Genomic DNA, 15,007 nt, shown 5'->3' with positions numbered 1-15,007 from the left:
AGGCGCCGAACGCAGATTGAGACGCAACATGCTGCATTTTTCCTGCATTTGGTGCCTACATCTTGGATTCGGCGTATCCCTTTTTTTTTTTTTTTTTTTTTTTTTTTTTTTTAATAGCACACTCTAAATTTTTGACACCACTCCAACAGCCCTTTATGAATGGTTCTATTAAAACTTGAATTCACATTGTTTAAACAAGTACATTTGTAACTGCATTTTGGTCACTTTTTTGTGTGTGTGATCATTCCTGCTTTACTAATTTCAAATCACAACTTTGTTAATTTGTGCAATTATGGATTTACTATGTGTCTTATAATACTGTATTGATATTTTATTCTCTCTTCCTCTACAGAATACTGCAAGTCTAGATGATTTTGATAGAATGAAAACCCTTGGAACTGGCTCATTTGGAAGAGTTATGTTAGTGAAACATAAAGGTGCAGAGCAGTATTATGCTATGAAGATACTGGATAAACAGAAGGTTACTATCTATCTCTAATATATCCCTTCCTCTGTCAACAACATTTAAAACACTTATCCATGCCCTCCCTTTAGCACCTAGACTACTATAACTTGTCACTTGCTGGTTTCCATTATACCAAGCCTAATCCTTAATACTGAGTCTCAACTACTGCTTTCGGAATCCTCCTCCTTCTCTTGTAGAGAACAGTCTCCTCCACTGTTGTATTTCTCTTTAACTAACTACATCTCTTTATATATGTGTCTCTGTATATTTCTGACCAGTTTATCTGTTCCTTTTGGAATCCCAGCCTGGTTACACAACCCCCCTCCATTTCTGTAATCTTGCCTTAAAGGGGTTGTTCACCTTCCAAACACTTTTTTCAGTTTGTGTTTTTTTTATATTCAACATAAACAAATATTTTTTTCAATTGCTTTCCATCTTTTATTTTTTGTTTTCCCAAAATTTAAGTTTAATATTTGTGCCTCTAGTGGTTGAGTCTGGCAGCTCAGTGATCCAGGACCAGGAGTATTCTGGACTGTTACAATTTGCTACATTTAATTGATACAATTAGTTGATACATTTCTCAGCAGTATTGGTGTAATATTAGCAACTATTGTATCAAATCTAATAGCTGCTTTTAATAAAGCTCAGGGACTCTGCTCAGTAGAACTACAGATAAATACATCAACTAATGTATCAATTTAGAACAGTTATGCGTGTTTGTAACTGCATATCAGTTATGTCCTTTGCATTTACTCTTTGTTTATGTTGTATTTAGGTGGTGAAGCTGAAACAAATAGAGCATACATTAAATGAAAAGAGGATATTGCAGGCAGTGAACTTTCCTTTCCTTGTCAGGTTGGAATATTCCTTTAAGGTAAGTGGTGCAAGAACACACGAAGAGTAAACATGTAAATATTTTTAATTCACATTATGAACAGTAGAAATTATTTTTTATTTTTCTGTATTGAACACTCATGACACCTCTGGCCCAGAGTAACTGACAGAACTAGCTATGATCTATGCTCTGGTAAGTTTCAGAAATCCAAATTCACTTGGGGTTCCAATATGTTAAGTACCTCCTAGTGAATTAAATCGCTAATTTCCCTTACCCAGGCTGGTTCTCCTTTTTGTAAAAGAAATGCAATGGACTAGTAAACTAGCACAGAAACTTAGACTCGGATAAACAGCACAGGGAAAGAGCTTAACTTTTGAATTCACTTGGGGATGCCCAACATATTTTCACCTCCCAGTGAATTTGACTTTCCTTGTCCTTTAAGCCATGCCAGAGTGTCAGCACTATAAGTATTGCTGGGCTGTGGGGTGGGTAGGGGTGCTAATAACTTAAAAAAAAAAAAAAAAAATTACAAACCCCCTATACTGGTGATAATGACATGATCCTGTCAATTAGAGGAATAAGTCAGTGTCACTTTAATCTGGATCTCTTTTCATAACTTGCATTTAAATAAGAAAAAAGAAGGGACATTTACATGTATCCGTTCAATTTTAAATTAACTTTTAGTATGATGCAGGCAGTTGATTTGGTCACTTGTGGTACTTTTATTACAGAGTTTTTGAATATTTCACTTTAGGCACCTTTCCTGGGTGGGACTTTTAGTTTACCCAGGAAAACAGTACATCGTCTTTCAAAATATACTAGAATTTTGGTGTAATTCTAAATGTGTAAAAATGAAAAAGAAATGATATTTCTCATACTAGAAACCCAGAAACATAATTTATTTTATGCAAGAAAACTACAACAGATTTGGATAGTTCCATGTCTTGTCCAAATGCGCCAATACCAAATATAGTTTTATGGAGATTTCACACTTGTATACGTCAAAAACTCACAGCAGTATACTACCAGTTTTCCAAATTACTGCTCCAGAAATCTGCATACTTCAGAATTCAAAGCTAAAACACTAGGTTTACTCTATAAAAATTACGTTTTTCTAATGCTTTCCTTAATTTATAATTTTTTAAGAAAATATGACATTTTTGAAAAATGACCTCCAAGCTTCCAGTCTACAGCATCATATATCCTACAGGTGGTAACCAGATAAAACATTCTAAATATGAATGCCAGGGGTTCAATAAACAGTTTGATGTCCAGTATGCATAGATATATCCGTATGTGGCATGTACGGACCCCAAATGAAAATAGTGCATATGAATTTTCTCGCTGCCAATTCACCACCTGTGAACAAAGCCTCCTGACTGTATTATGTGTCATAAGACCTCTTAACAGTACCTAGACCCCAGAAAACCATACATTTTAGGACATTCTGCTGAATCCAAAATGAGTGATTATGCCTTATTACTCCAATCTACCAAACAACAATTACAAGGGAAAAAAATGCAGTAAAAGCACAAAAATCATACAATTAGACAAATAACATAAAATAACTGATCAAACAGCATAGTTAAATGTTAAAAAATAAATCGTTTTTAGGCGAAAAACAAGAGGCAAAAAAATTTTAATAAATAAAGTAAAAATGTGTGTTTGTGTATGCATGTGTGCACACGTTAAAAGGGAGTGTGTAAATATGTGCAAAAGAAGAAAAGTTACCGTTAGTAAAATGTGTAGTGTGTAAATGTGTGTGTGTGCGAGTAAAGAAAGGCCACTTATAGTTTTGAAGTGCAGGAGGGTCCTTGGCAGTGTTTGAGGGTCCTTGAAGGGGATGGAAGGGGCATAGCTAACAGCAGACTTATTGTATGTGTAGTGCAGCTTAATAAAGCATACAGTGAGTGGTGTTATTTCATTTGTGCATGTAATAAAAAAGAATAAACTATACACTTGTATAGATATTTATTTAAACATTAAATAACATTTTAAAAGATTTGAGTTTTTCTTTTCTGTTTTTGTTTTAATGCAGGATAACTCTAATTTATATATGATTATGGAATATGTCCCTGGGGGAGAAATGTTTTCACATTTAAGAAGGATTGGCAGGTTCAGGTTAGTAATTTTTCATATGGAAAATATTGGCTGTATTGGTGATCTGTGTAGTTCTTTCTACATGTCCAATGTTGCTGCTAAAATATATAAATGTTCAAGGGCCCTAAAATACATAGTTAAAGAAAAATAAAACCGGTGTAAAATGTATTTTTTTAAAAAAAAGATACTCTTCTTGGAATGTAAAGTCTTTTACCTTAAACTATGTGAAGTATTGTGTAAAGGATCGTAGCTGTGGGTTTGCTGTGCCATCACAAATTTGATACCCTGGGGTTGGTATATATTTTTATTCAGCTATAGGTCTGAAGCTACCACAGGCCAAGTTTCTAACCTCTCTCTTACTTAAAAGAGTACTTTAGGAGATGGGCTGCTACAAGCTTCCATAGCGAAATGCAGGCATCGACAAGAAAGAGACATCCCCAGAAATTTGGGTTCAAGGGATGGCACAGCGGAAGTGTATCCATTTTGTTTTTCCTTTTAAGGCCACTTGTCAGAACTCAAAAAGCACATCTTTTGTAGCATTTTATGTTTAAACTTGCCTTGTAATAAACTTGCCTAGTTTTTTTCTACTTTTTTGCAATTTTTCATCTCCGTTGACAATATTTGGGGCAGATTTGTTGATTTTTAGTGGGAATCCACCCTGTGAGAGTGCCAAGAGCAGCAAAGTAATCAGTGATCTAGTTACATCTCTGTCGCTGTTGGGATTGTTTTTAGGCAGTACTTTTTTTTCTAGAGACAATATTTGCAACTAAATTGGAACCTGCTGTATTTGTTTGCAGTGAGCCTCACGCAAGATTTTACGCAGCTCAGATAGTGCTGACATTTGAGTACCTCCATTCACTAGACCTTATCTACAGAGATCTCAAACCAGAAAATCTTTTAATTGACCAGCAAGGATACATTCAGGTATGTTGGAATGTACTGGTGATTTGAATAATGCCAGAAATGTGCACTTCACAAAGCTTTAATGGAACCGCAGCCAGGGCACAGTAGAGATTATTTACTCACCACTGCTGTGTGGAAAGTGCAGTTTTATGCACAAGACTCCATATTTTGTGCCCACGATGCAGTGTTTCTTTTCATAATTCCAGCATCATTGCAGCTTTTCTGGGACGGGCGATGCTCCTGGCACAATTGCTTGTAGTACATTAAGACAAGCACAGTTGTATGTGTTCTTTTATGGGTTCACATGCAGTTGAGTAACTTTGGAACTCGGCATCGAAATGACGTGTGTCTGATTCTTTAGGTACAAGTTTCCTAAGTCAATGGAGACAGCGTTTCTGTCTTGGCATCGACGCTAGCTTCCCTGTGTCACTATCAATATGCCTTTATTGAAAGGCATATTTCTCAACAACGGCAGCCATTTTGCCCGATAGCACTTGCAGGGTGTAAATGACCCCTAATGTTTTAAAAGTATGTAGTTAATGAAAGGGCAGATGTCTGTCTTAAACAGCTTGAAACAGTGATGTTGATATTCTGTTCCGTGTATTTATAGATTGCTAGTTTTCAGTCTAAACACTTCATTAAACAGTACTTGTTTTACAGAGTAGTTGTAAAAACTGATATTTTCTAGAGCTGTTTGCTTTACTGTATTTTATATTTTCCTCTAAAAATTGTTTCTCAGACATCTTTACAAAACAGAGGGTAACAAAGCATAAATAGATCAATTTAATTTGTTTTGCTGACTATATAACTACTGTTTACTATTTTTATATCTGCTTTATGCCAGAACTTGCCATTCATTACCAGTCACTCTCATCCCCCATAGTCACAAAATATAGCTATATCTAGAATTTATTATAAGCTTATAATACACAAAAGCCATGAATATCTTGTAAATTATATCCTTATAAACGGTGAGTTCTGATGTCATCAGTTATAAACGGTGAGTTCTGATGTCATTTCTGTCACATGACTCACTGAAATTTGTGTATTATAATAAATAAAGTACCCCTGGTTGTAAAATATGTGGATATTAGAAGTTACCTCGGAGTTCCATGACCTGTATAAAAACACTCGGCCTTCGGCCTCGTGTTTTTATATGGTCATGAAACTCCTCGGTAACTTATAATATCCTTATATTTTACAAGAGGGGGTACTTTATTCACTATATTATGCTTGGAAATCATTGCATGCCGGGGTGGTGGTTGTAAAAAATTATTGCTGCAGAATTGCCTTTCCGTTGATTCTGCTGTTAATGAAGGATACTAACGTTATTTCTAATATCCAATGAGTCCAAAAATAAAACACTATTGGCTGTTGTTCTAATTTGTACCATTCGTATAATCAATAATCTATCTATTTATTCAGGTCACAGATTTTGGGTTTGCCAAAAGAGTAAAGGGCAGAACTTGGACATTATGTGGAACGCCAGAGTATCTGGCACCAGAAATTATTTTAAGCAAGGTGAGAACTATATAAATGTAATAATAGATTGGATGTGCATAACAGAATTTTCTTGAAAGTCTACCTTAACGACTACTTACAATTAAAAGATTAGGCAATAATTAGTAAGTAGTGATGAGCAAAAATTTTTGCTGTGAAAAAGACGCCCATAGACTCCAATGGGTAAAAAAAAAAAAAATTCTGCCGTTTCACATTCCCTGTCTACAGTAGACATAACACTTCTGCTAATACGGTGTGTGTTTCTAGTTCAACTGCATGGAAAGGCTGTTATCATACCCAGTTGTTTTGATTACAACTATTCTGATCTTAAATTCACCTATGCAATTAGCCTTAGAATGTACACTTCTGCATAGAATTATTTAAATATATTTATATAAATATATTTATAACAGAGAGTTGTTATGTTGTCTAGAATGGTTACTATAAAATACAATATTTATTTGGTTTTGCCTGAAAATGTATTTGTCTGGATTTGAACAGTCTAGGACTAGGCAGAATGAAACATCTTGATTTAGCTAATGAAATACATGTTATGTTCCTTATAGGGTTATAACAAAGCAGTTGACTGGTGGGCATTAGGAGTTTTAATATATGAAATGGCTGCTGGTTATCCCCCTTTCTTTGCTGATCAACCCATTCAGATCTATGAAAAAATTGTGTCAGGAAAGGTGAGTACCTTTAATTAAAACACCAGTTTTTTAAATACCTAGGCATTTTACATTTATTTCAGATGTAAGTTGTTTTCTGAACATGACATATCACTCTCACATAAAGCTATCTACACTATTGTTTGTAACTAGCAGACCCGTTTTTTAAAAAAATTACATATTGGCTGGGGGGGCGGATAAAAGTAAAACCTCTAAAAACATTTCTGAGATCATTATATAGTCATAGCATATACTGGGCACTAAAATTAAGTTCAGAAATAAGTCGCAGTAGCATAAAAATATATGAAAAAGGAGCATCAGATCTACAAAGCAGCTGTGTTAGGGTTCTGTGGTAATTAGTCCCCCAAAGTAATTCTGTTGATAAAAGCCACACAAGTTTTCCCCCAATCCAACAATCTGGAGCACTCTTGTATTTTATTCTGCACACAGGTACGGTTTCCTTCCCACTTCAGCTCAGACCTTAAAGACCTGCTAAGGAACTTGCTCCAGGTAGATTTGACCAAAAGATATGGCAACTTGAAGAATGGCGTTAATGACATCAAAAATCACAAATGGTTTGCTACAACAGACTGGATTGCAATTTATCAGAGAAAGGTAAGACAATTTTGATAATTACAGTCTAAATCTTTTTCACACAGGCCTAAATTATAATAAAGGTTTCATTCTAAAATATTACCTTTATAGTTTTTAGCAGTATTTGTTCATTTGTGGTTTGTATCTGTGCTTTAAAGGGGTTGTTCACTTTTAGAATGATGTAGAGAGTGATAGTCTGAGACAATCTGCAATTGGTTTTCTTTTTTCTTTTTTTATTATTATTTGTGGATTTTGAGTTATTAAGCTTTTTATTCAGCAGCTCTTCGGTTTGCAATTTCAGCAATCTGGTTGCTAGGATCCAAATTAGCCTAGTAACCATGCATTGATTTGAATAGAAGACTGGAATATGAAGAGGAGCGACAGATAAAAGTAAAAAAAAAAAAGGTAGCAATAACAATAAATTTGTAGCCTTAGAAAGCATTGGTTTTAGATGAGATGAGTCAGTGACCCTCATTTGAGAGCTAGAAGAAGGCAAATAATTCAAAAACTATAAAAAAAAAATTTGAAAACTTGCTTAGAACTGACCATTCTATATCATACTAAAAGTTAACGTAAACGTGAATCATCACGTTAATGTTTAGGGGGAGGGCACATCTTTTAGTTTTGCCAAATGAGCAGTGATTTGTATAAAAACAAGCAAACAATCCAACAAAAGAATAAGATAGGTGGCAGGTATAAATTACCCTTCTGCCAACATAAACTTTACTATTCATCCTTCTAAATGGTGCTTAGTTATGTCGTCCGTAATAAATGCTCTGTTTTGTTTGTTGAATATGAATTAAAAGTATATATTGTTCAAACCCAGCCCTGCATTATAAGTATCAGTCTAACCAATATCTTGCTTAAAATCATCCACATATTAGGGAGGTTTAAAAATCACCTGATGGGTCTCCGTAGGCATGTAGTATGATTCTGGTGCATAGGTTGTCAAATCAGGCACTTGTCTGATAACAAATTATAAGCACATCATGGTGAATGGTGCCATACATAACATTTTCTAACACTAATTTTCTTTTTGTTTTTGAGTGCTTTTTTGAACTTATCATTCAATTAACCTTCTATATGCACAGAGGGGTATCCTCAGAATAAGTTCTAAATTATATTTTCTGGTGAACAATCTGAAAACAACTGAAAAAAGTCTTTGGAAGAGGAACAACTGCTTTAAAACTTGTTGAGGTGCTGTAGAAGACGAAGGTGCACTCATCCTATTGGACCATTTATGAACCAACCTGAATGTTATAGGTTTTTGGATTTTTTCCCTACAAATTATCCAGAAAAACTTGAATTTGTAGAGCTTTTCATGGTATTCAGATTTTTTTTTTCAGGTTGCTCAGCGTTTTTTTTTCTATGCATACTTTTTATAATCTGAACTTTTAATAAATTCAATCATAATTTAGTCGTCATTTCAAAAACCACAAAAACCTTCAATAAATGTGCCTCTGAGTTTAGTGTCCTAAAGGGCAATGTGACGAACGCTATCGAAAATTCGCCAGCGTGACATTACGGAAATTCGATTTTCTAACTGGCGCAGTCGTCCCTTTGCTACCGAAGGAGATAGACGCTAGCTTTGCTTCACACTTTAACGTCAGGCAAATTTTCGCGCTGGTGAACGGGCGTAACTCTGCAAATTCACTAAGATGGGGATTTTATTGAACGTACCTCATTCTCCAGCCTTGCCTTCGCCACCTCAGACCAGGCGAAGTGCAATGGAGTGCATAGAACTTCGTCAATTTTTAGTGCAAACTTTTTCTAAGTCCCAAAAAACGCTGACGTATTTTCCTTTTTTTAGAGTGATAGCCTGCAAAGGTCTGTAAAAATTTTTTTTGGGCAACCGGGTTCCCCCATACATTTTTTAACATATGGAACATAAACTATACAGTGGGCTCATGTTTAGGGCATTATAACACCCATATGTTTGCTGCAACATATACATCCATGTAACTTTATCATTTCCCACCGTATGCAAATTAGGCAACGTTAGTGCATCTTTGCTTTGATTGCCAGCGTTCTGGAAGCAACTTTGCGCTTTAGGGAATTGCCATTGTCCTAGCAAATTTACGCCTGGCGACGGCTGCGAAGCCGTTGCTGGCGAATTTTCACCAGTTAGGGAATTTGCCCCTATGTCTTCAGGCAAAAATAAACTTTTATTTTGGCAAACTCTTCCCAACATAAAGGTAACAGTAACACAGTTCAATAGTGTTTCAACATCATGCATTTAAAACTTTTCCCCTCTCTGGGGTTCTCACCATACAGGGTGGCTTCCACACTCCATACCACACAGTATTCTGGGCTTCTCACTAAGCCCTGCTGACTCTCCCCTCCAGGGATACCAGCTCACCAGCCTCTTGAGGATTTTCCTCAATCACTTTAGACTCTTTAGTCACCTGGTCACGTCTCCCTGTCCTCCTTGCAGTGGCAGGTAACACCCTCAGCCCCTCTGGGAGTTCCTAATACAGACAGGTAACCTTCCTGTTCTGTGCACTGCTCTGAGAAAGACCTTCCTAACATTTTCACGGCAATTAAATACCTTTCCACAGGACCGTCTCCCTGTGAAAAGTGCTTCAATCAAACTGGACCACTGGAATGGATTGCCTGTTCCTTCCAGAACACTATAGCTGCCAGGGCCAGACAGCAAAATCCTTTAAACAGAAAAAACATTCTCTGTTTAATAACATCTCCCTTACAGCTTTTATCTCCTATTGGGGAGGAATTAAAGACAAAATTCACTTTTTTGACACACTCCTTAGATCACACTGTGCCTTTTCTTCTTGTCTAATTCCAGCAGTTGATTATCATGCTCACATTGCAAGCTCTAACTGTCTCAAATTAAGTACAACAGATTTAGTAACATATGTGCCATTCAGCTAAGCAGAGTTACTCCTCTGCAACCAAAATGAAAATGAAGTCATTTGGTAGTTTATAAAAAGAAACTAGTTGTTTTGCTTTCAAAGTTGCCACTGCAGTAGTTCTGACAATCTGCTATGTAACAGAGACAGGGTGTTATTAACTTACCATTATACTCTTTGTAATTAACAGATATTTCAGGGGTGATGGCGCCCTGATTTTAGGGATGCACCGAATCCAGGATTTGATTCGGCAAGGATTCAGCCTTTTTCAGCAGGATTCGGATTCGGCCGAATCCAAATCCTAATTTGCATATGCGAATTAGGGGCGGAGCAGGAAATCGCATGACTTTTTGTCACAAAACAAGGAAATAAAAAATGTTTTCCCCTTCCCATCCCTAATTTGCATATGCATATGGATTTGGTTCGGTATTTGGTTTAGCCAATGTGGATTCGGTGCATCCCTACCTGATTTGCTGTAATTATTAGTTCACTATTTTCAGTTAGAAAATAATTAAACCTCATTACTGCATTACTTTTACATTTTGCAATAAAATACTAGGCCAGGCCATATAGGAGCAAAACCCCAAAATATAATAAAATCTATAACATTTCCTTTTAAAATGAATAGCCTTGCTTAAAGGGCTGGTTCACCTTCAAGTTAACTATTATATAAAATGGCTAATTCTAAGCAACCTTTCAACTGGCCTTCTTTTTTTCTTTTTATATCACTTGCCTTCTTCTGACTCTTACTCTTATTCTTCACTGACCCCATCTTAAAGGAAAATGCTCTGTAAGGCTACAGATTTATTGTTATTGTTAATTTTTATTACTCATCTTTCTATTTAAACCCTGTGCTATTCATTTTCCAGTCTCTTATTCAAATCCTAGCATGGTGGCTAGGGTATTTTGGGCCCTAGCCTCGATATTGCTACAATTGCAAACTGGAGAGCTGCAGAAAGTTATAAAATAAAATAAAAAGTGAAATAACTGAAAAACAAAAATAACATAAATAAAATCCAATTGCAAATTATCTCAGAATATCACGCATTATACGAAAAGTTAATTCAAAGGTGAACAACCCCTTTTATATATTGTAAAGAAACAATTATACAGATACTTGTATACTTTGTCCTCTACAAGGAAAGTTGTAACTTAAAGCTGAGATAAATTTAACATGTAATAGGCAGTTCTCTATTTTAATGGAGCCTTTAATATAACATGTAATTATGATTTAGTAAGTCCGTAGCACACATTCATGGGGAATATTCCTGTCCCTCTATATATTTATGCGCATTGTGCTTTCTGTATTGGGAAATTATGTCGGGTGAATTTAGCTCATTAGCTCTGTGACCGGCAACAACAGCTTTCTAACCATATTAGAATTCTGCCGAATTCTCCAGATTAACAGTTTTAGTACATCATTCATTAAAAATGTAACACACTGTTGATTTTTTAGGTGCACATCATATAACTTAGGTCATTTTATGAATATGTGATTTATAACAGACCAGAAGAGCCATGGTATTTATATTTGTTGTTTTTTTCATTCTATCATGGGACAAGCAAGAGATAAGACACTGCAAACCGCAAATTCCAAGTCAGATTTTTGGAAACCTTGGAAAATCACATATTGTAGCAATGATTTGTCTTTGGTATCTTTATGTACAAAGTGATATTTACCCATTTTGAATTGCTTAAAAACATAATTGTAGCAAACTTATAACCACCTTAGTATTGGGGATATAGGCAACAAAAAATATGTTCAGATTGTGTTTTTGCAATTAAAAGTAAGAGTGGAGAGTAAGATAGTCCAGAATATACTTCATCATAAAGGGTAAAGTAAGTGCCGATTATTCTCCTACGAGGAGAAGTAGGTTGGGGGTAACAAAACCAAAGGACCTCCCTCTGCATCAAACTGTCATAAAAATCATTTGGGAGGGCTCTGAGAAAACAGCTGGTAGGGAAGTTCTTCTACTGTTCTTAACAAAAGTTGTTTTAGGAGCCATAACAAATGCGTGGAAATATGTCCCTTACTTTAGCATGGGGTCAAAAGACAAGCTAAATATACTTGGCAGCATTCTATTCATCGATTTTCTCAGTGTCCCTGAATTAATCGACTGTTGCTTCATGGCACATTCATGGCATGTTACAAGAATAATGCTTGTTTTTGTTTTTTGTAAATCAGGTGGAAGCTCCCTTCATACCAAAGTGCAGAGGGCCTGGAGATACCAGTAACTTTGATGACTATGAAGAAGAAGATATTCGTGTGTCTCTGACAGAAAAATGTGCAAAAGAGTTTGCCGACTTTTAGGATGTGCATGAGAACAAGATGACATCAGGGCTCATATTGGAATCTTTGCACTCTATTTGCAGATGGGGTGGAGCTGAGACCATCTTATGTCACAACAGTTACCTAGTTCCTTCATTCCGCAAGGCTGACTAAGGTCTATTTTGCCATCTTCCATGTGTGCGTTTCGCACCAACCCTTTTATCTAGGCACAATTAATCAAGCGATTTGTGCTGTAACACAGAATGCTAGACCACTTTCCTTCGTCTCTTGTTTTATTTTATTTTTTTTCCTTTTTTGTTTACATCTTGTATGTTTTGCCCTTCTCCTCACAGCTATTTTTTTTAAGTAGTATTTTACCCAACTACACTCCCTTTTATTTTGAAAATGTATTATTATTAGTTGGGGGGGCAGGGGGTACGAGAGAGAGAGAGAGAGAGATCTGGGAGGTGCTGCAATGAGGAAAATTTCAGATGGAGGAAATGTTGTTTCTAGTCTCTGCCACTCCATAGGTTTTTGTTTTACATTGTAAACCTTATTTCTGTATGGTGGAAAATGTTTCAGCTCAAATTGGAACTACTGGCCAATATTATTTTGAGTGTTTATGAAGTAACCATAACCACGGCCAAAATCTCCAAATGGAAATAATGTTGAGAACAAAATTCTTCCTAGTGATTGACCAAAATTGGTTAGAAATCAATTTGAGTGCTACGTTTGGCTAGATAGACCCTGTGCCTTGGATTTCTATTCTTTAACTGCGCTGCCCCTCCTGGTGTGTTCCTTGCTTTGGCAGGACCTAAATGTTGCGTGACCATACTGTACGACACATAGCACATTGTTTGGTTAAACTTGAGGATTTACAGCTGAAGTCTTTGAATTACATAATGCTGACTTTAAAAATATCACGTCCTTCTTGGGGGGGGGTTTTAATAACATTAAACCTGCTCTTCAATAAAGCAAGTGTTGGTCAGTATTTTTTTAAATGGAACATGATAAATTAAAAGCGATTAAATCATGACTCCTTTACCAGCTCCGCTGTATTTTATTGCTATTTACTAAACGTATCGAGGTCATAAAGGATAACAAGATAAAAAGGGGAATGTTCCTGTCTGAAGAAAACACAATTGAAAAGCAAGAGCAGAGATCGTCATTGCATTGCTAAGGTGATTCTCACTTTCTGTTTGTTCTAAAGAATAAAGGTTCTTGCCAAGTTTTATTCTGGTATACTATATTAGTAATCTGAGAATGAAAAAGTACTGTTATCATGCCTCTGTACAACGACAGTTCTTTGTTCACAAGAAAAGTTGATGATGTAAGCAAAAATTGTCACTGCTTGTGTTTTACGCCTTTTTGTTTCTCCTTATTGTATAGCATTTGCTTTAGATGTAACTACCAACCTTTCTTAGACAGAATGTACATTCACACTTGGTATTTGGGCTTAGTTGCCTTTTTTCTTTTATCACCAACTGACTCAAAATAAGTCTGCCATGTGCTTACGAACAGCACTTTTCCATACTTATTTCAGTGTCTGTAGCTCTGCACATCGTTATTTTATTTTTATTTTTTGTTTCTTTCAAACTTTCTCCACTATATTTGTACACATCTCTGTAACAATGTACCCTTGTCTTAAAACCGCACATCCGAACAGTTTCAAAATAAACTAGTTGCATTTTATTATCCACTTACATGCATAAAAGACAAATTGTTTTTATTAAAATATCGGTATATAGCCATTGTATTTGTTTAAATGTCAGTGGGAATAGGTCGCTGGCACTACTTCCTTTTAATCTGTATGACACTCCTGTAAGAAAAGACTTTGTAGACATTTTTCAACCAAGTTTAAGATGTACTATCCAACATTCTGTATATCTTTAGGTCCTCGAGCATTTTTGCATAACAGCGTGAATAGGAGACTGATGACGATTGCAGTCTTTATCCATCCTTATTTACTTGTGCAAGAAAGGTATAAAATACTTTGCTGTAGCAAATTTTATGTAACAAAAAATATATATAAATATATATATATATAATATACATCACAATAAATTAAAAAGGATTCTTTGTATGAAAATGTTAAAATCTTTTGTATTCCATTTAGACTGAGGATATGCGGTGTATGCTAGCTGTATGCAATCAATTCTACAGTAACATTGTTGTCGTTTATGAACTTAAAAAGATTTTAATAAATGCTGGAGATCACATTTTGTCATGAATTTAGTTTTCAGTGCCGCAAAATGTGGCTTTCCAAAATGAAACATTAAAGCACTGTTAATGTTTTGCCTTCTCCAGGCCTACTCTATCCCTACAGCTCTAGATAGAGGGTATGTATTAAGCGTACAATGCATGTGACATTATTACTTTCGTAATGCAGTTTTATTAATTCACCTTGCTATTTATATATCCCTCTTCTGTTTCTAATATTTATGCAGTTCATAGGAGCACTTATGACATGATACTTAAAGACATACTGGCATCAGAAAATAACCTGCAAATTGGCCACTAACCTTTCGACCTGGTGGAAACGCGAAAATGGAAGAGACGTCACAGTTGCCCGGAAGTGACGTCACTTTTGTGCCAAATCTTCCCAAAAAAATGTAAAAACTGGAAGAACCACAAGGGTTGGTGGGAGGGATCAAGCCCACACTTTTGTTGGGTTCCCAGCCGGGTTACCCGAGGACTGCCTGTACGGCCAATGAATCAGGGACTTTTTGCCTGAAACCCGACCACTTTGTGGGTAATGAGAGTACCCAACCTGATACCCGATATGCAAATTAGTTATGACTGAGC

At 35.8% G+C, this 15,007-nt stretch overlaps 1 protein-coding gene across 2 annotated transcripts in view; it reads left to right on the top strand.

Moving 5' to 3' along the window:
• Window positions 1-14,419, top strand: part of prkacb.S (protein kinase cAMP-activated catalytic subunit beta S homeolog) — a 51,688-nt gene extending 37,269 nt beyond the window's left edge. For both annotated transcript variants that reach the window (NM_001087227.1, XM_018259419.2), the window contains 8 exon segments: window positions 353-481; window positions 1,242-1,340; window positions 3,340-3,422; window positions 4,199-4,325; window positions 5,730-5,825; window positions 6,371-6,493; window positions 6,923-7,087; window positions 12,119-14,419. In NM_001087227.1, coding sequence (NP_001080696.1) covers window positions 353-481; window positions 1,242-1,340; window positions 3,340-3,422; window positions 4,199-4,325; window positions 5,730-5,825; window positions 6,371-6,493; window positions 6,923-7,087; window positions 12,119-12,244 — 948 coding nt within the window. In that variant the 3' untranslated portion in view covers window positions 12,245-14,419.
• The last annotated feature ends 588 nt before the right edge of the window (window positions 14,420-15,007 follow it).

This window comes from Xenopus laevis, chromosome 4S (assembly GCF_017654675.1).
Source record: "Xenopus laevis strain J_2021 chromosome 4S, Xenopus_laevis_v10.1, whole genome shotgun sequence".
NCBI lineage: Eukaryota > Metazoa > Chordata > Amphibia > Anura > Pipidae > Xenopus > Xenopus laevis.
The sequence above is the reverse complement of the archived record's forward strand: the minus strand, read 5'-3'. Positions and strand labels throughout refer to the sequence as shown.